This window comes from Pteronotus mesoamericanus, unplaced genomic scaffold (assembly GCF_021234165.1).
Source record: "Pteronotus mesoamericanus isolate MK-2021 breed Mesoamerican mustached bat unplaced genomic scaffold, CSHL_Meso_final contig_181, whole genome shotgun sequence".
Classification (NCBI taxonomy): Eukaryota; Metazoa; Chordata; class Mammalia; order Chiroptera; family Mormoopidae; genus Pteronotus; species Pteronotus mesoamericanus.
In genome coordinates, this window is record NW_026555077.1 from 11,234,361 (window position 1) to 11,260,627 (window position 26,267).

Sequence of the window (26,267 nt, forward strand, 5' to 3'; positions counted from 1 at the left end):
TGGAGGGTGGGGGACGGGAATCTGTGGACAGAGAAATAAAATCACATGTTTATTTTTACTAACTGCTAATTGAAATGTAAGCATTTGGTAACAAACTACAGGACCTGTGACTTTGTCACTAGTAGGATTTACAGCTCTTTTCATATTACATTATGGATGTTATAGATATATGATTTATGCTCCTCACATCTTCAAAATTAAGGTGGTAATTAGAATCACTCCCAGATCTTGTTATTTAATGTATTAATTTTAAAAAGCACATAAATTATTATAATTTTTAAAGTATTTTGATAACTGTATAATTTCAATAAAATCTGTCTTGTAATCCCATGTTTTTATTTGATGCATGCAGCTTCACCAGGCTGCCAAAGAGGTTCATGGCACAAAATAGTAGGGACTCTGGTACAGGAGGACATGTAAAAGCCTGAACATGTGGAGGCTATGGGAAAGGAGGGCTTAGAATTCAGGAGACATTTCAAAGAATAGCATCTACTTAAATGGGTCTTCTATCTTGGAAAGAGGTGGAGGTAGATTGGAGCAAGTGTAGTAGACTATTGGAAATGCAGGAACAGTTATTTCTAAGGGGTAGATGTTGTGTACTTGTCAGACCACTGAAGTGCCCAGGGGAACCTTGACCCTTAATCAGGGTCTTGGTGGAGACTGACCAAGAAGCAGCAGTTCTTAGAGACACATTCACCAGACTCCCCAGACGTTAGTCTTAGATGATAATCTTAATATTTGTTTAAAAAAATAAAAGATGGGAAGCAAGCACAATGAGCTTACAAATAGTCTGGGAAGAGAAAAGGGGATGGTGACCACTAGACAAGGTCAGCTAATTGAAGAAGACTCAGGATATAACTAACTAAGGAAGATGCTATGTGGAGAGAAGATGCCCATGTTACAGGTCTTCTCAGGATTAAAGATCTCATGACCGGGAGTAAGCCACACACATGCATACAGGTAACAAATGGGAACATGTAAGCAGGTGTGTATGTCATAGCCAAAGGAAATGAAGAAAAGGCACTAATAACTTTAAACTGTTATAGTATATGAATTATAATTTGTCACTCCTTCATATGCAGTACGTGTCTTTCTAAATAATAAAAGATCCATAAAAAGATACACTCACGGACAAGTCTTGAAAGTTAGTTTGGAACAAGGTCATGGACCGCTTTGAATGCAATGTTCCTCATAATCCCGGGAGTACACAGGTTTTGACTGTTACTCAGAGGACTTACCCTGTACGCAATTCTCTCGTTGCTCTCTAATGTCTTTTGCTGTTAATGTGGAAGGTAGAAATTGTGTGCTTTGCTACACTGGTAGCAGAAGGATATTCTGTAGGTCAATTAATTTACAAAGAAAAGAAGTGGTTTTAATATAAAAATATTTAAATAGAATGTGTAAATATTTATGTGCTATCTTTCACAAATTCTGTTTTGCAATTCAATCAGCTACAGTGGTTTTGCAAACCAATTGTAATACAAGCCACTGACGTAAGTATAAGCTTTATTTTAGGAATAGATGAAGTATCTCTTCTGTTACTCTTAATAATAACAAATTTACTTTAGCGGGGAAAAAATGTGGTCAGCATTTCAGAATAATCTTAGTAAAGTGCTATTTGGATTAAAAGTCTAAGCCCTACTATAATTTAAAAGCTGTATCTTTAATGTGGGATTTATTTTTAATAGTAAATATGCATAAAAAATCAACTTAAATAAGTGTGTTTTTAGAAATTATGCAGACTAATCATTCATTTGATTTAGATATCTCCAACTAAAAATAGTTTGTTTTCTAGACACAATATTGGTAGGCTTTTTATAATTTTCAATTACTAAAATAAACTATACAATTTTGCCTTAAACACAAATACAATGTTAGGTACCTACTTCCAAAGTAGTCAATTTTCTTTCAGTTTAGGCTACATTCACCAGGTTGACCTTAGTGAATGAATTTTTCCAACTATGATACCTAGCAACTTAGATACTGTGCTTTTTAACTGAAAAGAATTGGGACCTCTAAAAGCCTGTAAAGCCACTTGGTCTTCCTTTTTCCTTGGTCACCCTTTTTCCTTGGTCACTAGTCAATATTTGAGACATAGCAGTTAATATTTGTGAAAGCACTAAGTGAGCTGTTCTGGTAAGGTAGTATACATTTAATGTTTTCTCAGTATTGTCACCTAATGGACTGATGGAAGATTGACTTTGTTTCCCCCTAAAAATTGAAAACTGAACCAAGTTACCTAAAGATCATTTAATAGCAGCATTTGAAAAGAATCGGGCACAGTAATATCTTGGGATGATTGTGTTAAATTGATACCTACATATTCAAGCTTAATGCTAGTATAATACCTCCTAATCCCTGGAAACTGAGTATGTTAGTGTCTGTGTGCAAAGACAAATTAAGGTTGCTAATTAGCTGATCTCAAAATAGACAGACTATTATTCCATATTTTCTAGGTGGGCACATTTAATCTCAGGGTCCTATTAAGTGGAAGAGGGAGGAAGAAGAGAGGGTCAGACAGAGCATTCTATGAGAGAAGGACTTAACCAGCTGTTGCTAGCTTTGAAGATGGATAAAAAGAGCCCACAAGCCAAGAAATGCTGGTGGTCCTTAGAAACTGGAAAAGACAAAGAAACAGATTCTCCCTCTGAGCCTCTAGAAAAAATGGAACCTTGCTGATACCTTGATTTTAGCCCAGTGAGATTCATGTCAGACTTCTGAATAACAGAACTATCAGATAATGAATCTGTGCTATTTTAATACACTGTTTGTGGTACTCTGTTACAATAACAATAAAAAACTAGTTCAGTATGCATATAGGTTATTCCACAGGCCATTAGGCAAAAGCCTTTTGTTTAGACTAGAAATTCATAAGCTAAGAATGGCAGAAGGGAAGAAGAGGTAGAAGGAATTATTAATTCAACCATTTTTTAAGTATGTACAACTGTGCCACTTACAAAGCTTACACCCTCCCAGAGTTTACAATCCAGTTTATACAGTCCAACTTCACATGCCCAAAATTAAACTCCTGGTCTTTTCTTTCAAATCTTCTCTTTCCATGGGATACCCATCTCAACAAACAGCAACGCCATGCTTTCAATTTCTTAGGCAAAACTCATTAAAGATATCCTTGATTCCTTTCTTTCTCTCAGATCCTACATCCGAGTCATCAGCAAATCCTATTGGCTCTACTTACAAAATATACCCAGAACCCTGCCCTGATGGTGTGGCAGAGTTGGTTGGGCATCATACTGCAAAGCAAAAGGTCACTGGTTCAATTCCTGGTCAGGGCACATGTCTGGGTTGCAGGTTTTGTCCTGGTTAGAGTGAGGGCAAGAGGCTACTGATTTGATGTTTCCCTCCCTGTCTCCCTCCCTCCTTTTCTTTGTCTCTAAACAACAAATTAATAAACTCTTTTAAAAAATACCCAATCACTTTTTTCATGCCACTGTCACCTCACTGGTCTAAGCTGCCATCATCTCTATTTCAGATGATTCAATGTCTCTTAATTGCACTCCCTACTTCACCCTTTTCCTCATTGCTGTCTTCACAACACAGAAGCCACAGGGATTCTTAAAATATGAGTCAGATCAAATAAAGTAACTCCTCAGCTCACTATCACCCAATAGCTCTCAACCTCATTCATATTAAAAACCCAAGTCTTTATACATGGCCTATACCCCTTGTGGTATATTATATAATCATACCCAGTTATCACATCCTTTCTCTGTAAGAGGATCATATATTCCCACCATTGTCATGCAAGCATATATTTCTCCCGGCTTATCAGCACTGGCTGTGTGACTTTCTTGGGCCAGTGAAATGTGAACAGAAGGGACAGCGTACCAGTGCCAAGGAGAAGATTTAGAAGGCATTACATGGTTCTGTAAGCTCTCTTGCTTTTTTTTCCCCCATGAAATTGGATTGTATCAAATAGGGACTGCTCCTTCAGCCCAAGTCCCAGAATACAACTTGAAGCAGCAACTCACTCACAGAACATGAGAAGAAATAAATTTTTGTTGTTGTGTGTTAGACTTGGGGGACATTTGTTTCTGTAGCAAAACTGACTAATACATACCCCCATCACCTCTCTAACCAACTTCATCTCCTAGTCTTCCCCTCACTCACCCTGCCCCAGCCATCTTACTGTTTTCTTAAATGTGACATATATACTCCTGCCCCAGAACCTTTACACTTACTGCTTTCTCCGCCTGGAAACACCCTTCTTCCCTCAGATAGCTGCATTTTTGCCTCCCACCTGTCTCTTAGATCTTTACTCCAATGTCGCTTAAGTGAGACCTTCCCTGACTGTTCGGTATAAAATTGCAATATCTTCACTCTACAATCCCTCTCCCCTTCTTACTTGATTTTTCTCTTTAATAGTTATCATCATCTAAAGTACTAATTATTTTGCTCCCTTATTTTTTGCTGCCTATCTCCCCCCTAGAAAGTGAACTCTAACAAGGTAAGGTTTTAACCTCTTTTGTTCCCTGTTGCATTCCTAACACCTCAGACAGCATCTGGGACATGCCAGTTTCTCAGTAAGTATTTCTGGAATGAAGAGTGGTAGTAGTGGGGGTGGGGTGATGCGGTGTGTGTGCATGCATGCGTGTGTGTGTGTGTAGGGTAAGTTCACGTGCTATTCTTGAGTATTTTAAGTCAAGTGCAGCTGGAATAGAATATGGAAAGGGGTACATTTACAAAGTCTATTTTGAAAAAAGGACTAGGTTCCAGATTTGAAATTATGCTACGGCTGGAAAGTGGGATGGACACTTGACAGGCTGAAGAGATGAGTGAGAGCCATCCCTTTGCAGAATACTTAAAAAATAGAAATTCCTAATTGCCAGAAACATAACATGCTAATTACATCATAACTTCCTAAGTAAAGACAATTATTTTAAATCACTTCGTTTGCTATGAAACAGTAAATAATTACCTCTGAAATCCAAGGGATAGTCTTTCTTGGTTTTTTTTAAAGATTTTATTTATTTTTAGAGAGAGGGAAAGGGAGGGAGAGAAATATCATCAAACCAGTGACCTTTTGGTTCCCAGTCCCGTGTTCAGTCCACTGAGCCACGCCAGCCAGAGCTAAGGGATAACAGTCTTGTACAAAGTTAAAAGTGCAGACCTTGGAGCCTGACCCCTGGGTCTCTGCCTCCACTGCTCACAGCTTTTATGTCCCCTCAGGCAAGTTACCTGATCTCTTTTGAGGCTTCTGACTACACATCATAAAATGGAGATGAAGATAACAGCATTAATAAATTGCCTACCTAAAAGGGTGGTTAAAATTAAATTAAAAAATACATGTAAATTACTTCAGATCATGCCTGGCACATACCAGTCAACAGACATGAGCTATCACTATTACCATTTGAAAAAATACATGTGAAATATCCAAAGGAAAAAATATGTGTGTCCAAACACTTAGATACATACACCCACACTTTGGTCAAAATTCAGTAATCAAGGCATGAGGCATAAAATAAACTCATGATGTTTTGACTCTAGGCAATTGTAGGGTTACAGACCAGCTATCTCTAGGTGTGTCTTAGTGGTATGTAGATTCTTTTGAGCTAAAGGCAACCAAAACCCTTCAGCCTCAAGAGAAACCTCTGCTCACTGCCCTTAACTGTCTAGAAGAAATTAAATCAGGAGCCTGACCTACAATGAGTTAAAACCAGGAATGACTTTTTAAGTTCCCTGTCTAATGGCAGGGCAAACTAGTAATTACTGAATATACGCTCTCCTCGGAATAACCCTTTGAAGCCAGGGCGCATTACCTCCTCTGTAGCTCAAAACGTCATATATACCTCAATTTCTCTTTCTGTCTCTGAACCTCTCGTGCATGTGGAGTCTCCAACTCTCTCATGTATGTTGGGTACCCATACATAGGACTATGTTAAATTTAGTTATTTTCTCTGGATAATCTGTCTCATGTTTATTTGATTATTAGACCAACCAAAAGAACCTTGAGGGCAGAGAAAGTTTCTTTCTCCCCCTTACTCTGAAAGAATATTCGGTCTGTGTTGGATTATTAAAATGACTCAAACAGTGTAAGATGACTGCGTTGATGTTGATGTAACTTTATTTCATGATATCTTTACAACCACCTTGTGAGGTATGTTTTATTACTGCCATTAAACTGATGAATCAATTGAGAATTAGAAGATCAACAATTTGCCCGGGGTCACTCAGCTGGTAAAACATAGAGCCTGCTTTTAAACCCTGCTGGTTATGTCAATGGGAGCAACCTGGTTCTTCTTGCTGACACATGTAAAGAGTTACAGATCAGCAAATCTATTAGTGTGCATATCAGGGTTTATTGATGATCCATCCCCATGGAAGAGAACAGGCCCAGCTAAGGGTGGGGGTGGGGGGTGATAAAGGCTTCAGAGCAAAGCAGGACAGCAAAAGTAAGGGCAGCCGAAGGCCCGAGGCTGGGATGGCAAGTGTCACAGGTCCTTTGGTCTGAGGACTTGTATACTTGGCAGGACGGGAGTAAAAAAGTTTCATATTGATTGATCGGTAAATGTGGTGCCAGCTTTCCCCAGGGAATGTGACTACCCAAACTTAGGTATATGTAGGGTCTGTTAGCCCAAATCCTTATCTTGCTCCAGACTCCATTAGTTCATGTTGTTGTAAAACAGATACGTGACAGAAGGCAGTTAACTAAAGTTGGGGCAGTTACCTAACGTTACTTATGGGCTCTTTCTTTAAGCACTAGGGACTCCCTCAAAAAGAGTCAGTGACCAGAGGTAGGCAATTAACCAAAGTTGTTTTATGCTCTTCTTCCTTTGGGCACTATGGACCCTCTCCTGCCTTTCAAGCTTTGGGATGAAAGTAGGGTTTCAAAGGCTTTCTTTCCCAAATAGTGGAAATGCTACATAGAACTTCAAGGACTTCCCTCCTCCCATGCTAACATAATGTTTCCTGTGATCTTGGAACACCTCGCAATATTATCAGACAAGGCACAGGACTGCTGAGTTAGTGGGTGAGACACAATTCCCCCCTCCTCTCTGCCTGGTTTGCTATTCATTCTACCTAAATGCTAAAAGACATTTTCTGGCAACCAGGATGCTAGATGCTGGCCAGTAACAGCAGCTCAGTCTCACAGTTCTTTCTATGCTCTCCTGCCTCGGTTAGACTCCTGAAAGCACACTCTTAACCATTTAATAAGACAGGACATAGGTGAGCATTGAGGAGATGACCAGGATTTGATGTCATGGCAAGGCCCCTGGCCAGTGTTACATGCTGTCAAAATTACTGAGCAATTCCACAGAAACTTTTGGAGGCATCCTCTCACAGCACAGATAAGGACACAGTGGTTATGTGTACACATGCTAGGACAGAAGTACTATTTAAATTATGTTAATTTTAAAATTATGTACATATATGCACACTGCAGGCCTGTGTCTGCCCATGGACCTCAAACCTGTCTTTGTAGCTGGGGCACCTGCCAGGGAGCCAGGCACAGGGCGGCACAGAGCAGTTTCCTGGGTGCGGAAGCACAGCAACAGGCGGGGGCAGCTGTGTTCTCTGTGGTGCCTGAGGCTGAAACCGTGAAGTGTCGGCAGGTCACTGCCTGGTGCTTCAGCTGAATGGCTGCGCTGCAGTGGCAAGGCCTGTCAATGAGATCATCGTTGCAACAAACCCTTGCCCACGGAACACCCATTCTATGAAGATACATGTTGATCTAGCTGCAAGCTTTAAACTTAAAAAACATATTCTCATGCTTACTAAATGATAACGCTTACTATTTGAAACTGTAAACCAGACACTTCCTAATGTTATTCTCTCTTCGGGCAGTCTAGGTCACAGCTATGGCTCAAAAATCACAAAAACAGAAGAGCTCGGCCATGAAAAAAATGATAAAACATGACAAGAATAAGGAGATTCCACTTGGTAGGATTGTCTTTTCATTAATGGGGTTTTGTATGGTTTTAGTGTTTATCCATATATTAGCAGCAAAAATGATCATGGTTTTATGTATCAAATAAAGTTAAATATTTTGGCTGTCAAAAAGCTAAACACAAGTGGAATTCAAAATATGGGCATTTATCCTTATTTTGTATTTATTTCATTAAACTATCAAATAAATGCTATAGGAAACATATCATTAAGAAATAATTCTATGAGAAAGACAATTATTCCAATTCTATTTAATTATGCATAAAATAAAGACTTCATTGTATATGTGCATTTACATTTTGTGTTTTGAGGCCTGGTCAAAAAATTGTAATAAACTAAGATATGTATTTTATTCAAAAGATGTAAATTTGACATCATTTTATTATATTCTAGCTAATGAAGAAGAGGAACCTGTAAACATGGAGAGTATGGGTAAGTAAAATACAATTTAGAAATTGTCCCCAGTTATAATATTTCAATATGCAATAAGCAAGTGAGAATACTACAAATTGAAGTGATTAATAAAAATGTCTGTGGACGGCCCTAGCTGGTGTGGCCCGGATTGAGCACTGGCCTGCAAACCAAAGGGTCACCAGTTCAATTCCCAGTCGGGCACAGCCTGGGTTGTGGGCCAGGTTCCCAGTAGGGGTTGTGTGAGAGGCAACCACACATTAATGTTTCTATCCCTCTCCTGCTCTTCCTTCCCTTCTGTCTAAAAATAAATAAAATGTTTAAAAAGATAGAATTTTTTAAAATTGTCTTTAGAAAAAACCAAAATGTACATGGACTAAAATTACATCAGGTCATTTAGAATATAAAATGAAAATTCTTCAGGAAAGAATAAAAAGCAATAGCCAAAGAGAGAATTTTAAATGAGAAATAGGCACAGGTCAGCCAGTCACTTTAAAATCCAAATTGAATGATTTTTGAGAGAACTTTTATAATTATAAAGTGTAACTCAGCAAATTATTACTTTTAGTAGAATAATATTTTTTTTTTTAAAACTCTGGCTCATGAGCCATATTTTTTCTCTACTTCACAGTAAGATTCTACTATTTCAAGGAGGAAGACTGATTTTTAAGCAAAAAAACACTAGAACTTAGACAACCAATCTAATGTTGGTCCTACTTTTAGAAGCTAAATAACTAACAAAACATTATTTTTGTTGTTGTTGAAACTTTCCCTTAGACTTGAACTAAACGATTCACTTCATGTCTGGAAACAGAGCAAACAGAGAGGATGGAAAAGAGAAAGCTCTGAAAGCCTCGTAGACCGCTGTAAAGATTTTGGCTGTTAATCATACAGGATAGGCAGCTATTGGCAGTATTTAAGCAGAGGAGTGATGCGATCTGACATGTTTTGACTGGGTGACCCTGGCTACTCTGTTGAGAAGGGCAGTGGCAAGGACAGAAGCAGAAAATGGTTAGGAAGCTATTGCAGCCATTGAGAAGGGGGTGTGTTTGTCGGACCAGGGTGGCAGAGAGGGTGAATATGTGGAGTGCGGAGGTGGGGAGAGGGTGGAGGGTGTAAGCTAACAGTAAGGGGCATTGGAGCAGGCGATGGCACCCAATAAATATTTACTGAACTAACAAATGCATCACCCAGAAACGTGGGAGTCATTTTTGACCCCTTTCTCCCCCTCTTGGCCTCCTCATTGCCATTTAAACCATCCTGGTTTCTGTCAGTTCCACCTCTAAAATACATCTCAAATCCATCCATTTCTCATTATCTCCGTATCTACTACCTTAGTCCAAGCCTCCACATTTCTCCCTTAGATGATTTATTTAGATCATACCTGGTATCACCACTTCCACTTAGCCTTTGATCCATTCTGCACATGGAACCTGCCATGTCTCTTTCCTGCTTAAACTTTCCCATGGCTTCTCTTTGTCCTTATAGTGGTCCTGGCTCTGCCTTCCTCTCTGATCTTTTCTCTTCATTCTCTGCCCCTATCTATGGTTCACCAGTCTTGCCTAGCACAGAACACGCTAAATTTGCTTCTGCCTCAGGTACTTAGATAGATCTTTCCCCAGATCTTTATGCAGCTCTCTCCTCATCATTCAAATCCAGACTCCATACCCACCTCTGGAGGGGGCATTTCCCGAAGGCCTTTCACCTAGTACCCTTGCCTTCATAGCACTTAGGAAGTTAAAGTACAGTCGGTTCTCATTATTTATGGAAGGTCACAGTTGCTATGAACACTTAATGAGCAAATACTGAGCCATTGCTCTTGGGGAAATACAGGGTTGGGCTCCAGTGTGGCTTTGGTCATAGCACTTTCATTAACCAAGCAATATATAACATGTTATATGTGTTCCTTTTTAAAGACACTTTATTTAATATACATTATTCATTCGTTAACACTGAACTCACAGATAACAGCACTGTAACTCATGCCTTACCCATACTTATCTAATATATGTATTTTCTCCACAGAGCACATCGCAGCCTTCTTGCACTTAGGAACATTATACAGCACTTCAGCACCACACTTGGGTATCCTGTTTAAAGAACAAAATCATCAATAAAAAGCACAAGAATGTGGAAAATGTGGCACTAAATAGACAGTGGAAGGGACACTTGTTTCCAGTGTGAAAGCTGAAACAAGCTGGCAGAGCATTGTCTTGTCTGACCTCCGCTGGCAATGTGCACGTGGACAACCCAGATTTTTTACCACTCTAAGTATGTCCACCAATAACCATGAAAGTGCCACTCTATTGATTTTAGGGTTACAAACAAATTTTAGGGAGTTTGCAAATATAAAATGCATAAATAATGAGTGTTGACTGTATTTATTTGTTAATGCATTTATAATCTCTCTACACTCTCTCTTATACTCTTTCTCTCTCCCCAACCTCCTCTCTCCAAGGGAACAGAAACTCTCTTGTTCACCATTGTACTCCAATGCTTAGAACAGGCCTTCGCTCATAATAAGTACTCAATAAATATTTGTTGGTTGATTGGTAGAATGAATAAATAAATGAATTGCTTTCCCTGTTCTTCCTGTGTAAATAAACCCACCGCTACTCTTACCTTCCTTAGTTCTATTTCTTCTAGCTAGCACTTGTCACAATTTGCACTTATATATATCTGAGTGTATTTGTTTAATATCTGTATACCTGGCACTAGCATTATGCTTTTCACATAGTAGGTGCTCAATAAATATTTTTTGACTAAATAATTGACTGGCAAAAAAATCCAAGAACCTGAGAAGGGACATGGTAGAGATGTTTCAGCTGTAACTGAAAAGACTGAAAAATAGAAGTGAGTATGCTTGTGTAAGAAAAACAAACAAACAAGCAAGCAAGCAAACAAACCTCAATACTTCTTAGTGAGATTTGAGGTTAGGTTTTGAGTTAGTACATTATACTAGAACCTCTCTCCAATCAACGTCCAGAGACTCTTCTCAGGGTGACATCAGGATCCCTTTGACTTTCTTGCTATGGGACTTTCTCAACATTGTCAACTGTCACTCAGGGCTCATGGTTTCATGTTCCAGGAGAACAGTATCCCCTTTCCTACCAAGGAAACAAGAGATCGCAGACCAGCTAAGCATTGTCGCCTAAGGGAACGAAGGGTAATGTCTAGAGGTTTCTAGAAAATATGTATAATTTTTACACATAGCTAACATTTATGGAGCAACAGCTTTGTGCCACACACAATCCAGTCATCCCTGTAACTCTATAATGTAAGCATTATTATGGCCATTACAAGATGGAGGTCTTGTGACTCTCAAAAGTTAAATAATTTATCAAAATTATAACTACAAGTCATACTTTAATACAGGTTGGCATATAGGTGGTATATGGGTTGTATATTGCTACTTTAACACATTACCACAAGTTTATTATCTTATAGTTTTGGAATAGGTGTGTGAAATTACTTTTACTGGGACAAAGTCAAGGTGTTAGCAGGGTTGGTTCTCTCCGGAGCCTCTGAAGGGATAATCTGTTTCCTTCCATTTTTTCAGCTAAAGACATCGTGTTTTCATTGACTCTTGGACCTTTCCTCTATCTTCAAAGCCAGCAGTGTAGCATCTTCTAATCTTTCTCTCTCTTTGACCTCTGCCTTCCTGTCACATCGCTTTCTTTGATGTTGACTCTCCTGCCTTCCTCTCCTAAGAACCCTTGTGATCACAGGGAGCCCACTTCAGGAGCCCAATAATCTCCCCATCTCAAGGTCATTAACTTAATCCATCTGAAGTCCTTGTCATGTAAGGTAACATATTCACAGGTGTCAGAAATCAGGACATGGATATATTTTGGGAGAACATTATTTTGTTCGCCACGAGTTATTAACAGCACAGGTTTTGGAATTAGACAGACCTGGTTCAAATCATAACTCTGCCACTTAATGCCTGTGTGGCCACAAATGACTTTGCTTCTCTGAGTCTCATCTTCCTCATCTGAAGAATGAGGTAGTGATACCCACCTCATGAGGTAGTTGCAGAAGTTAAATTAGGTAGTACACACACATTTTCTTACATCAGGCTGTCACAAAAAAAGGTGCAATTTAATTATTTATACTGTACGAAAAGATACCATATATCTGAGTGATAGCTTGGCAAGGTGTATAAATGTCTAATCACTATGTTGTATACCCGGAACTAATATAATATTGTATGTCAACTATAACTGAAAAATAAATTTTTAAAAAAGAAACTATAAAAATAGAGAAATCAATGAATAAATAAGAATGAAGAGTCCCAGTGCTAGCTGGTGTGGCTCAGTGGATTGAGTGCTGGCCTGTGAATCAGAGGGTCTTCAGTGTGATTCCCAGTTTAGAGCATATACCTGGGTTGCAGGCCAGGTCCCCAGTAAGGGGCGCACAAGAGGCAACCACACATTGATGTTTCTTTCCCTCTCTTTCTCCCTCTCTTCCCTTCTCTAAACTAAATAAATAAAATCTTAAAAAAAAAAAAAAAAAGAATGGAGAGTCCCAAATTAGACCCACATATATATGGTCAATTGATTTTTAACAAGAGTGCAAAGGAAATTCAGTGAGGAAAGACAGTCCTCAACAAATGATGCTGGAACAATTGCATATCTATATGCAAAAAAAGTAAACTTCAATCTATACCTCAGATCATATAAAAAATTCAAAAGATAAAGATTTCCTAGATACCACACCCAAAGCCATAAATCTTAAGAAATTTCTGCCTAATCAATTTTTTTATGGAATACTAGTTAGAAATACAAAAATATGAACAATTGCTACATGCAACCACGTAAACAAATCTCAAAATAATTATGCTGAGTAAAAGAAGACAAACAAAAAGAGTATATACTTCACAATTGCACTTATAAATAGTCCATAGAAAATCTAATTTATAGTAACAGAAAGTAGACCAGTGGTTGCCTGGGAGTGAGGCAGGGGTGCTGAGAGGAAGGGGCATCAGGAAACTCATGGAATTATGGATGTGTTCTTTATCTCCATTATGGTGCATGTATTTAGTAAATTGTACACTTTAAGTACATACTTTATTATTTGTCAATTAAATCTCAATAAAACTGTTTTTAAAAAAGTAAACAGCAACCAAAAATTGTCTTAAAAAGATACAGATGAAATGCATGGAAGTTATTTAAATGAATTCTGTTTCAATATACAGGACATAATGTGTATTGAATAGGTCTCTTTGTTACACAGTAAGATTCTGAGGAGTGAGCTGTGCAGAGTGTGAGTCTGTTTTTGGCCCCTGCTCTATCAGTCTACTAGGTAAATAACTGCCCTTCACTGCATCCTGTGGAATGTAATCCCTATTACCACTCTGAATGTGTGGAGAAGGAGCAGGACCCTCTCCTGTGCTCCGCTGCCTTTACACATCAGAGAGGAAGTATAGCAAGGTAGTTAGAGTGTAGGCACCTTGGTTTGACTCTCAGCTCCCCTGTTCCAACTCCTAGCTCCTGACCTTAAATATGGTATTTGAATTCTGTAGGCCTCTGTTTCCTCAGCTAAAGAAAAAAATGGAAACTGCCCTGGCTGGTGTGGCTCAGTGGATGGAGTGCCAGCCTAAGAACCGAAGGGTCGCCAGTTTGATTCCCAGTCTAGGGCACGTGCCTGGGCTGCAGGCCAGGTCTGCAGTAGGGGGTGTGCGAGAGGCAACCACATATTGATGTTTCTCTCCCTCTCTTCCTCCCTCCGTTCCCCTCTCTATAAATAAATAAAATCTTTTTTAGTAAAATGGAGACAATTATAGTAACTAGCTCAGAATTTTTTTATGAACATTAAACCAATTGATCACCCATGTAAAGTCCTTACAGCAGCACCTGGCATGCAGTAGGCACTCTACAGAAGTTACAATAATTAACATGACCATTATTTACCCACATCGTTATCCACTCACCAGCCTAGCCTGGCACCCTCTCCGGCAAGTCTTGCCCTTGTGGCAGGACTCCTGACCTCCTTAAGCCTCAGGAGGCCCTTCTCCTCTGCTCCATCATCTTTCTCACCCCCCTGGAGCAACCAACATCCCACTCGGCTGGGGGCGTGACCGGGCCCGTAGCCTACCTCATTGCTAATCACCGCAGCCTCATTGTTGTATGCCTGGGGTGCTGTCCTCAGTGTAGACCTCAAAGCCTACATGACAGCATTCTTTTATTGAATTTTGCCAGAGACCCTTGGGAGTGGCCAGAAGCATCAGGCCTTACTGTATTTAGTTTGGCCATTGTTCAAGCTGGTCTTGAAGGTAGCAGACTGTGGGAGTTTTGTGTGTCTACTGGTTACCAGTTGCCTGAAGTTATCACTGATGCTAATTGCAGCTTGTTACAGCATATTAGTTTTATTACTAGATAAAGGAAAGTCAGAGACTATGTTAAAGTTGCCTTGATAACACCCAATTAGTGTAAAAGGGTCATTTTAGGGAAAAATGTCCAGCTAGTAGAATTTGAAGCATGTTTGGTGGGGGGAGGTGACATTGAACATGACCTTTGTCACTGTCTTTTCTGTTTCTTGGATGGTAGAAGACTTTCTGGCCTTTGCAAATGCCTCCGCTTATGAAGGACGCCACCTTCGTTTTGGCTGTAGCCTGAGTGGGCCTTACAGTTCCACCTAGTGGTTTTCAAAGGCAAAACTGCAAAACTTTATATTATGCATTAGACATTACAAATTATCCTTGGCAGAATATTTTCAGAGGATAATCTGTATGTGAATAAACTCAACAGTTGTTAATCGAGTATTTTCTACATGCCAAAAGTTAGGGCTAGCCCTTTGAGGAAGATAAAAATGGGCAGTTGCCTGTAATTTATGAACAACTCGTATTCCAAACATCTATTATGCCAACAGGTTGCAATTTGGAACGTATTTCCATATATATAATCAGTGTTATACATTTAGTCATGAAAACCCCAAAATTAGCTGAATAACTTGTACCATAGAGCCACTAAAGTGAGGGGTAAATGTTTGTGTGGGAAAGTTCAAAATTGCAATGTAAGAGGCCACGTGCACTTCTCCCCTTGACGCACCTGTTGAGCGGAGGGAGGGGGGCTCTCAGGACATCCAGGCATTGCAGGGCCTGCAGAGGGTGAGAGCGGCTGGCGGACCCTGGGGGAACAGAGTGGGGGCAGGGAGTTCTGGGGACAGATGCGGAGCTGAGACGGTGGTGCCGGAAGCTGATGGTGGTAAGAAAATGAGAAGAAGGCTCGTTAGAGGAGAAGGCAACAGGCAAGACGGTACCTATCCTCTTCCATCCCCTGTCCCAGGGCCCGCTGCAGCTGAGGACTGGCAGGGTGGAGGACAGGGAGTTGCGGGGAAGGCGGGGTGGGGGTGGGGGGTTCGGGGGAGTTGGAGAAAGGGACAGGGCCGACAGGAAGAAAGGAATGAAAACTTCTCGAGCCTCGTTTCCCTCTTTGTCTGAGGGCTAACCCAGGACTGAGGAGCCACAGGAGGGAAAAGGGATTCCCTAACCCCGCTTTCTCCCCACTTCCAAAGGTTTGCTAATACAACTTCACTGGGAAGTCAGTAGCTTTAAGATGTGAAGAATGTAGTAACACATTTAACTTTGAAAAGTAGGAGCCTAGAGAGCAGAAGTACCTATATAAGGTCAAGAGAAGGTTTCTTTAAAATGAAATACCATTGGACAAATCTGCATGCTGAGGGAAAAGAGCCCAGAGGCAGGACAAGTTGAAGGGGGAGGAAAGGTGAATGGGTCTTCATGGCTGAGAAGGGTGGAGAGGGGCAGCAGGTCTTCTGAGAGGAGGGAAGGATGGAAAGGCGGTGCCTGTGCCAATCAGCTGGGAGACAGGGCTGCAGGACAACCAGGATTCTGTGCTGTGCAGACAGGGAATTTTTTCTGTGGAATAGGAAGTGAGGTCACCTAGTGAGAGAGAGCTACAGGGGAGGGGTGGGGGGTGGGGTGCTTTACAAAAGCAATGCGGGTTTGATAGAGCCTGAAAAGGCGATCATACCTTCGAACCAATCATTTCATATTTAAAAACTATCAAAAAAGTTTGAAATGTGATTTAAAAAATTATACATTAGATATCTGTTTGTAGAATTGTTTACAATTATTTGAAAGAAATGCAAAAAAGTTATGTTTATCAATAACAACAATTAAAAATTGTGCTAGTTATATTAATTTAAAATACGTTAGAAAGATTGTATAATATCAATAGTGAAATACTTGTGACATATGGTAAATATTAGGGCAGGATTTAAAATTTCATGTAAGATACTACGTATGGAGTGGCTAGAAGGAAACAGGTCCTCCCTTGAGACAGTATTAGGTGTAATTGTTATTTTCTTTTTTTATCTTTTTTTGGACATTTTTTTATAATGGATAGACTTGCTTTAAAAGGAAGAACAATAATTTTTAGACTCTTTTAAAAATTTTAATGGAGACAAGTATTTAAAGCAAATAATTGCATGTTTCCTGTTCCAAGTATTTTAAATGGTTACATTTAATGTCACAATTCGATTTTGTCTTTCGTAGGTCATCCAGAAATTTATCCTTTAGTGCTAACTACCAAGACCCAAGAAATATTTAACTGCCGAATAGATGAAGACCTGACAGATGAACAACCTTACAAGCTTATCAAAAAACAAGATATTTTGGCAGACTTTCACAACAGAGCTGCAGTATCTGATTTCTACCCAGTCAAAAAAATTATCCAGGTAAGTACAACATCCTTCTTCATTTTTCAGTCTGTTTCGAGGGGTTCCTGGTACATAATAATAAAAGTAGCGATTACTGCATTCAAATCTGGCATTTGCCATTACTATGGACAAATACTAGCTTGCCTACACCTTCTTGGGCATCCTGTTTGATGATTCTCTGTGAAAAGCAAACACTTGTCAATGACTGTCTTATCCCACACCCAGAAAAGCTGATCCTTGCCCAGTTTTAATTAGAGTAGGAATCTACCCTTATTTCCCCATACTGCTCTAATTGTTTAATTCATCATTTTGGTCCTGATTTGTCTCCTAGCATGCAACAGAGCATAACATCAAATAAAAAGAATGCTTCTTTATTTTCCTGTTAGAAATATCATTGCATAGGAAATTTCCCTGTTTGGACCTATTGTGTTTTAAAAGATTTTTAGAGTTAATAAAATATTTTTGCAATTTGGGCTTATTAGCCATAGATTAGCACTATGGTTATCTTTTATGATGGATTGATTAGAAAAATATCAATTTTGTGGTGATGTCTGAATAAATCAAATGACCACAGGACATCATTAACCTTCATGGACTTTCTCTTACTATTCAGTAGCATGTTGTTTAATCTCTACATATTTGTGAATTTTCCAGTTTTCTTTGTGTAATTAATTTCCAGTTTCATACCCTTGTGGTCAGAAAATATGCTTGATATGATTTTAACCCTCTTAGATTTATTAAGACTTGTTTTGTGGCCTTACATACAATCTAGCCTTTAAGATGTTCCATGTGCACTTGAAAAGAATGTACAGGGGTACCCAAAAGTAGGTTTCCAGTTGTATGTGAAGCAGTTTTTTCTTGTATTTTTATTTATGACTTCTTGTATTATTTTCCCTACAAACAACTGTAAGCCTACTTTTGCCCACTCTTATACATTCTGTTGCTTTTGGATGGGATGTTCTATAACCTTCTCTTTTGATTAAATAACTGTAGGAATATCCTGGAGATGAGCTTCTGGTTGTTTACGACAAAGACTTCAAATATGGACTTAACTTTTATATCATTGGAACTGAAGAGGGCAAGGAAAACTATTTCAATGTAAGCACACCCAAGCCCTTGTATTCTGTGGATTGTCAGAAGGAAGTGGTACCTTTGGGGGGGACCTATGCTTGGTTATGATCCTTCTTGTTCAGCTCCATTCCCCTGGGGCCTAGACCAGGTTCTGGCACCTAGAGGAGGTGAGTGGTAACTGTGGGATGAACTAAGTCAAACATCCTAGGGTAGCAGGTACGCTACTGATTTGCTTTACTGACCCAATGAGAGCGGAAACAGCAACTCTGGAGTACCACTGCTCTCAGCCACTCCTTGGCCCATATCCCTGGTTCTTCTCTTACCATCTCTATAACTTGAGGTAAGTCTGCACTTGTCTGCAACATGGTGGTGCCAATAGTACCCCTTTCCCGGGCTGTTGTGAAACTTAAATGGCCTGGTACAGGGTAAAGCCCTTTGTATAGGGCCTGACACAAAGCTGGGGACTCCATAAATGTTTGCCATGATTACTTAAAAGCGAGATTTTAAAAGGAAGACTTGGTCAGTGGGCAGTCGATGGGGAGGCATGCAGAAAATAAAAGAATGATGATTTCCAAAGAAAAAATCAGTTCACCTTTAGGGTTTTTTTTTTTTAAATGTTCATGGAAGGTAATGATTTTCTGAGACTTGCCTTCTGATCTGGCACTCTTGTGGGGAGGTTTGGTAAAACTGAGGTAGACAGAGGGTTTTGAATGGTTGTTCAATAAACAAGGAAAATTAAAGGAAAGCATAGCATTTAAAAATAACTAACACTTTTTAAACTAAAGATAATCTTTTACTTAGCCTTAACATTTTCAATTTTACTTTTATGGTTGTTTTTCTTTGTGTTCAAATTTTTTTATTAGTCTTATGCTGCTTAACAACAGGGACACATCTGAGAAATGTGTCGTTAGGTGATTTCCTCATCATGGGAACATCATAGAGTCACTTACACAGTCCCAGATGGAAGAGTTTATTGCTCCTAGACTACCATTACTGTCTAAACAACACGAGATTAAATCAAGCACACAGCAAAATGATGCAATCAAGATATGTGGTAAACACAAGATGTTTGTGGTTGCTACCGGTGTAACATGTCATGTTGTATTTCATAGCAAACTTATTTTAATAAGCAGGAAGAGCACATTCTACAATAATGATAAAAAGTATAGTAAATACATAAGCCAGCAACATAGAAGCCATTTTTTATCATTATCAAGTATCATGTACTAAACATAGTTGTACATACTATACTTTTATACGTCTGACAGCACAGTAGGTTTGTTTCCACCAACATCACCACTAACACATAAGAATTGCATTGTGTTATGACTTTACCATGGCTCCAACATCACCAAGTGATAGGAAATTTTAGCTCTATTATAATCTTATGGGACTATCATCATTGACCAAAATGTCATTATACAGCACATGACTATGTACAATGACATGTTTTCAAACATATAGAAAAATACAGATAATAGTATAATAGATATTCACATAATCAGTATCCAGAATTAACAAATATTAATGTCTGATCAAATATACTTTATTTTTTAAAGAAATAAAATATAGTAGATAATGCTTCTCTCCCCCTTGAATCCTCTGTAATTCCACTTTTCCCTATAAGGAACCATTATTCAAAGGTTGTTATATTTTCTTTCTGTACATGGTTTTTTATTGTTACCATATATGAATACTCCATAAATAATGTATTTTATTGTTTTGTTAAAAGTCACATAAAGTTATGCAAATTATTCTGCAATTTTGTTTTTCATTAAATTATAAAATTCTAGGCCCCGTCCATGTTGTTATTTAGATATTATATATATGTAGATCAAGTTTGTTCATTGCAAATGCTTTACAGGATTTGATTTTATGATGATAACCCAATGTATCAGTCCACTTCTATTGATACTTATTCAATTTATAGGTAGGTTATAGAGATGTAGATATAAGTATTGATATGTGTCTCTACATATCTTCTTGTGGACATCTTGATTTTAAAATGTTCACTTATTATTTAATGTATATCATGTTTATTCATACTTATAATCCTGTTATCAAAGAAATTTCATTAAGTGAGAACAAGTTTTATATTTAACATTAAGTTTTAGTATTCTCTATTTATAAAGACATGCTGTAAATGCTGTTTTATTATCACATATCTTTTCCTTTCTTACTCTCCCATCTTTTTATTCTATCCTGTTCTGTCCGTATCCTTGATATGTTTTTTTGTTCTTTGTTCTTCCTTTTTCTTTTTTTTTGCTTGGTTTCCTTCTTAAAATTGAAAAGCATGAACCAACAAAGAAGAAAAACAATACAGAAGTGATTAGTGAATTTATATAAAAGTAAAGTCTGTTGTAAAATATACAGATGCAGCTATAACCTCAATTTGGTCATGTATTTTAGAAAGTTATTTGTTTTACTCTAGCCCCCAGAAGTTCCAGAAGAACAGGAGGAACATAAAGAATTTAAAGAATATATTTCTGAAGACATGCTTTTCTATAAGCCGCCCATCTCTAAACCATGGGCTTCTTTGGGCAGTGAAAAAGAAATTGAAGAAGAATCAGTTAAGGAATCTACAAAGCAGGTCAGAAGCTTGAATTATTATCTCCAGTCATTACCTCCCTGTAGCTGAATAATGCTTATTCCTGAAGGATCTGTAAGGCTTCTATGTTTGCTATAAGCATGTGGTTTTTCTTGGATAGAAGAATGGCCTGTGTCTTAGTTGTGGATTATGGGCTGAATTATCAAAAGATATGTGGACCTAATCCCTAGTACCTCAGAATGTGACCTATTAGAAATGGGAGGGCCCTATTCCAGTATGGCTGGAGTCCTTATAAAAAGAGGGCCATAGGAAGACACAGAGACACAGGGAGAAAGAACAACATGTGAAGAAGGAGGCAGAGACTAGAGTGCTGTTATCTACAAGCCAAGGGACACCAAAGATTGCTGGCATCTCTAGAAGCTAGGCAGGGGCAAGCAACATTCTCCCTCAGAGACCACAGAAAAACCAACCTCTACCACCCTGATCTTGGACTTCCAGCCTTCTCAACTGTGAGAGAATAAGTTCCTGTTTTAGCCACCCAATCCATAGTACTTGATTATAGGATCCCTGTAACCAACTGGCATTGCCAAGGCACCCCCTGAGAAGAGGATTTGGATGTGAGTGATGGATTTTGAAAGTGTCCCATGAAAAAACAGGTAAAGCAGTGGGAGAGGGACCTGGCAAAAGCCCTGCCAAGGTGCAATCTCAGGCAAAATTTCTGCCAAAGGCAGGCTTCAGCCAGAACCACTGCGGGAACTCTGGAGGGTAAATTACACCTCAGAGTTGTCCCAAAGAGAAGCAAAAGAATTGAGCTTCCTGATTTTCTCCTACCAGTCCATCACCAGTTGAGATGTAAACAACCAGTCACTTCCTGTTCTTTGCGCTTGCGGTAAAAATGGTCCCAGTAGCCCTGGAGCAGTGCTGCACAGGACAGCAGCACGTGGTGGCCAGGAGAATAAGAAGCACACAGGAGCTGGAAGGGTGCACAGAAATTATACACAGAGATCTGCGAGGATGAAGGCAGAGCGCCCACTCAGCTGCCACATACCCATTTTTCTCCAGGAACTTGATTATGTTACCTTTTCTGCTTATCTGTGTTGCAGATTACATATATGATTTCTCGAAAACAATGTGAGTTTGGTGCACCAATTAAGTTTAGTGACCAGAATGCTTCCAGTGTAAAAGATGCCTATATTGAATGTACAGCCTACCCAGATAAAAATTTTGTTCTTAAGCAACTTGAGAAAGATGTTGGCATGCAAGCAGTCCCCAAAGTCATGGACACAAGTACTCAGACAAGATGGTAAGTATATGATGGGTTTATGTATTTCCAAAGGCAATTACAGTAAAATCTAGCAATGTCCATAATTATTTTGAGAGACTTTTATAATAGAAATGGATTGGCAATGATGACCTAGATCTCTATAGAGTCAATTCAGGAAGTTCTAATTGCTTTCAACTATGCCTTTTAAAATCTTAATAGGAAAATGAGATACAACCATGTAAGACTGTAAAGACTATGCCATGGGAAAATGACAGATGTTGTTAGTAATGACAGTATTGCTTTCAACTGGAGTATTTTGATTGACTCCTAACTGCTTTATTCTACCTAAATCATTTTTACACATCAAATCAGATCGTGTTACTTCACTGCCTTAATCTCTTCTCTGCCCCACCCCCATCACATCCAGAGCCCTTGGGATAGCATTAGAAGGTTCTTCTTCCTCCCTGTCAAGGCACCGTTGGCCTCACCGACCTCTTCCTCCTCCCTTACCCCATTTCCAAACAAGTCCTCTGTGCTCTAGCCCTGTGAACTGCTCCCATCTCCCAGAAGTCTGGCTCTTCGGCATCTTCCTGCCTTTGCTACTGCTGTTGCTCTGCCTAAAATGCCCTTCACTGCCTTGTCCACCTTGTGCCTCTTCACCCTTTAAGTTCAGTGCCCTCTCCTCTATGATTTCCTGGAAATAACAGGTAGAGTTGATCACTCCCTCCTCTGGGACCCCACTAGACCTTAAAGGTATGTTTATGGTATCACTGAGGACCCATATTGTACTCATCTGCTTACCTGTCTGTCAGCCTTAGATCCAGAGCCCTTGGAGGTTACAAACGATGTAATTTCATGCATCAAGCTCCTATTTAAATGGATTCAGTGAGTGAATGGATTCAATTGATGTAAAATGGATTGTCAAGGGAGTAATTTTGAGCTATGTTTTGAATGTTGTATATATAAATTTGGAGACATATATAGCTAAGCTATACATATTTTTAGAATGAAAAAAGATTTTATTTTGAAATAATTTTAGATTTATAGAAGAAAAACCCCAAATGTTACATATGATTTGGAGAAATGGAGAAAGGGAAAGTAGCCCAGGTTTTTTTTAAAGCCCTGAACAATTCAAGAGAATGGGAAGAATAGATTTTGCATGGGACCATGAGGAGACCAGCCTCGGTACAACAGAGTGGGTAGCAGAAGTAGACAGAGAAGTGGTTTCTCTGTGGCAGACAGGAGGGAACTTTGACAAATTCTGAAGCAAAGGAGGGAAGGCAGGATGGTAAGGTATTAAAATCAGATGAGCCAGGCAGTATGCATTGGAAAGCAGAGGGAAAAAAGCCTGGAGTGGAAGCAATTGGCCAAGTAGGAGTCAGCTGTCATTAAACAGGTAAAAACGTGACCAGTGTCTAAAGTAAGGTGGTGGCAATAAACTGAGAGGAAATAGTGAAAAGGAGACATGTATGTACAAAATACTATAATTCCCACCATTCAAACAAATGAACAAATGAAACCCAACTTTCTTGACCCTTTCAGCTATTATCTAATTTCTCTGCTTTCCTTTACAACAAAATCCTCACAACAGTGTCCACACTCTCTACTTCTACTTCCTCATCTATCTTGAGCCTGTTCCTAACAGTCTTTGGGTCACCAAAGACCTCCAATCATTTGGTTGCCAATCCAATTTTAATACCTATTCTTTCTCCGCTTCTCAGCAGTATTTAACATGGTTGACAAATTCTCCTCTTTACATTTCCACTTGGCTATGGACCACATTTATTGTACCCTTCCTTACTCACTGGCAGGTCCTTCTCAGTCTGTTTCACTGGATCCTACTTTTCCCAACTTCTAAATATTAGAGGATCCCCAAGGCTAACTCCTTAGATGTTTTCTCTAACTACACTTAGTCCCTGGGTGACTTTATCCAGCCCTTTGTTGTTATTCATTCTGTTTGCTCATGGCTCTCAAATGTATGCCTTCAACCTTTATCTTTCCCCTGGACTCCACATGCTTATATTCATGTGCTTAGTTGGATTTCTATTAAGGGTCTCAAATCTAGCATGCCTCAAAACAAATTTTTAAAATTTTTATACCCTGAAATCTGAAACTCCCTGAATCTTCCTCATTTCAGTAGATGGCAGTGATATTCCTGTAATTACTCAGACCCAAAACCTTGGATTTCGTTGGGTCTACCCTCAAAATATACCATTGCAGTCATCTTGGACTAAGCCATCCTCATCTTTTTTCTAGATTATTATAATGCCTCCAAACTGGGCTTCCTTTACCCATCCCCGCCCTCCTGTGTTCTCTTCTCCATAGAAGAGCCAAACTGATTTGGATCCCACTTGCCCCTCTACCCTCATTTCCCATAATTCCCCTGGCTCACCCATCCCAACCACACTGGCTTCCCTGTTCCTTGAATTCACCAAGCATACTCATACCTGATGTTTTTACACTCACAGTTCCTCTACATAGGCTTCTGTTCTCTCATCCTTAGGGTTCATTTCCTCCTTTATTCAGATCTCTGCTTGAAAGAGACACTCCCCAACATTCTTTTATAAAAGCAACTTCCATTTCTGTCTATCCCCTTACTCTATTTTTTTCTTCATGGCACTGTTATCACTTGCCTCTCTTTTCTCACCTTCTTCCTACCTACCACTTAGAATTTAAGCTCAGGAGACAGGAACTTGGTCTGTTTTGTTCACTTCTATATCTCCAACTTCTAGGACTGTTCCTGGCACAGATTTTATTAAATGAAGGGAATAAAAGAATGAGAAAGGAAAAGAGAAGGAGAGAAATCAAGTTAAGGAAGAATGTCGGAATGGATGACTGACTTGAGTTCAATGTTAAAAGAAGAGCCATGATCCTTGGCTGGTGTGGCTCAGTGGATTGAGTGCTGACCTGTGAACCAAAGGGTCACCAGTTCCATTCCCAGTCAGAACACATGCCTGGGTCGTGGGCTGGGTCCCCAGTTGGGGGCATGTGAGAAGCAACCTATAGATGTATCTCTCACACATCAATGATTCTCTCCCTTTCTTTCTCTCTCCTTTCCCCTCTGTCTAAAAATAAATAATAAATAAATAAAGTCTTCTTTAAAAAGAGCAATAGATACTTATAAAAAAAGAAGAACCATGAAATACCAGCAAGAGAGACTGTGACCAGGAGAATCAGGCTCAGCACATGGACTGTAGTACAAAACATACTTTTCAGGTCTACGTGAAGCAACATGTAGTGTGGAGTTAAAGTCAAGGCATATGTACATAGAATCCAGGGGACAGGACAAGAAATGGGTCAGAAACCAAGGAGGCAGATGAATATACATGCCAGAACCAAACAGTTGAGGAAAAGGACAAGGACTGGTAGTCAAGTCTCAGCAGAGAATTAGAACATCAGAGATTCATTAACACCAAGAAGGAGAGAAATGATACAAATCTTAGATTTTGAGAGAAATTCCTTAGTCAAGACAAACCAGAGACGACTTTTCTGTTCCTGCCAGGGTACAGAAAAGTGACAAGAATGAGTCAGCCAGGGTAGACTCAGGAGGTAGACTCAGAAAAGGACAGTGAACTTCTGACAACAGGGACCTTAATAGCCTCTCAAAGAATGTTGATTGATAATAATGAATAGTTTCTATATAGCTGGAATGAAGAGATGAGAAGTGGAACCTAATCAACAAAACAAACAAGCAAGAAAAATATAACCAGCAACGTTGAAAGAAAAAACAAACCCACAGTAATGAGAGGGAAAGCGGGGGTAACAGGGAAAAGAAGGGGAAGGGTCAAATCAAGGAACATGTATAAAGGACCCATGGACGAAGCCAAAGTGGGGAAGGATTGAGGGTGGGAGGTGGAGGTGGGTGGGGCAGGGGACAGCGGTGGTGGGAAAATGGAGACAAATGTATTTGAACAATAAAAAAAAGTTAAAGCAAAGAAAGAAATAAGGGCAGGTCTTGACCTACAAAGTGAAAAATAAAAAAGAATCAGAAGAACTCAAAATGGTTCAAATCTAGGTGACAGAGAATGCTGGTACCACTTAATAAGATTATGAAATTAGCTGGTCTGAGGAGGAGAAGATGCGATATATGATTGTGATCAAAGAAATAAAAAAAAATCAAAGATGAAGTTCAAAGAGTAATGACAATGAAAGCAAATATTTACAGTGCTCTTACCATATAACAGGCATTCTTCTAAGTACTTTGCATACATCAACTCAATTAATCTTCACAACTGCCCTTTGAGGTAGGCACTATCCCCATTTTACAGATAAATAAACTGAGGCAGAGAGATTAAAAATGAAAATTCAATATTTGGAACAATTAAAATTTGAATTGATAATGAATAGATTTGCTAAAAAACAACAAAACAAATCACATTTAAAAAA

General features: G+C 39.2%; 1 protein-coding gene across 1 annotated transcript in view; it reads left to right on the forward strand.

Annotated features, from left to right (window-relative positions):
- The first annotated feature begins 7,820 nt into the window (after nt 1–7,820).
- The window catches only part of DNAI3 (dynein axonemal intermediate chain 3), a 62,732-nt gene continuing 44,285 nt past the window's right edge, over nt 7,821–26,267 (forward strand). The window contains exons 1-6 of the mRNA XM_054566834.1: nt 7,821–7,902; nt 8,302–8,340; nt 16,835–17,016; nt 17,992–18,096; nt 20,501–20,659; nt 21,721–21,920. Coding sequence (XP_054422809.1) covers nt 7,821–7,902; nt 8,302–8,340; nt 16,835–17,016; nt 17,992–18,096; nt 20,501–20,659; nt 21,721–21,920 — 767 coding nt within the window. The remainder of the gene's footprint in view (nt 7,903–8,301; nt 8,341–16,834; nt 17,017–17,991; nt 18,097–20,500; nt 20,660–21,720; nt 21,921–26,267) is intronic.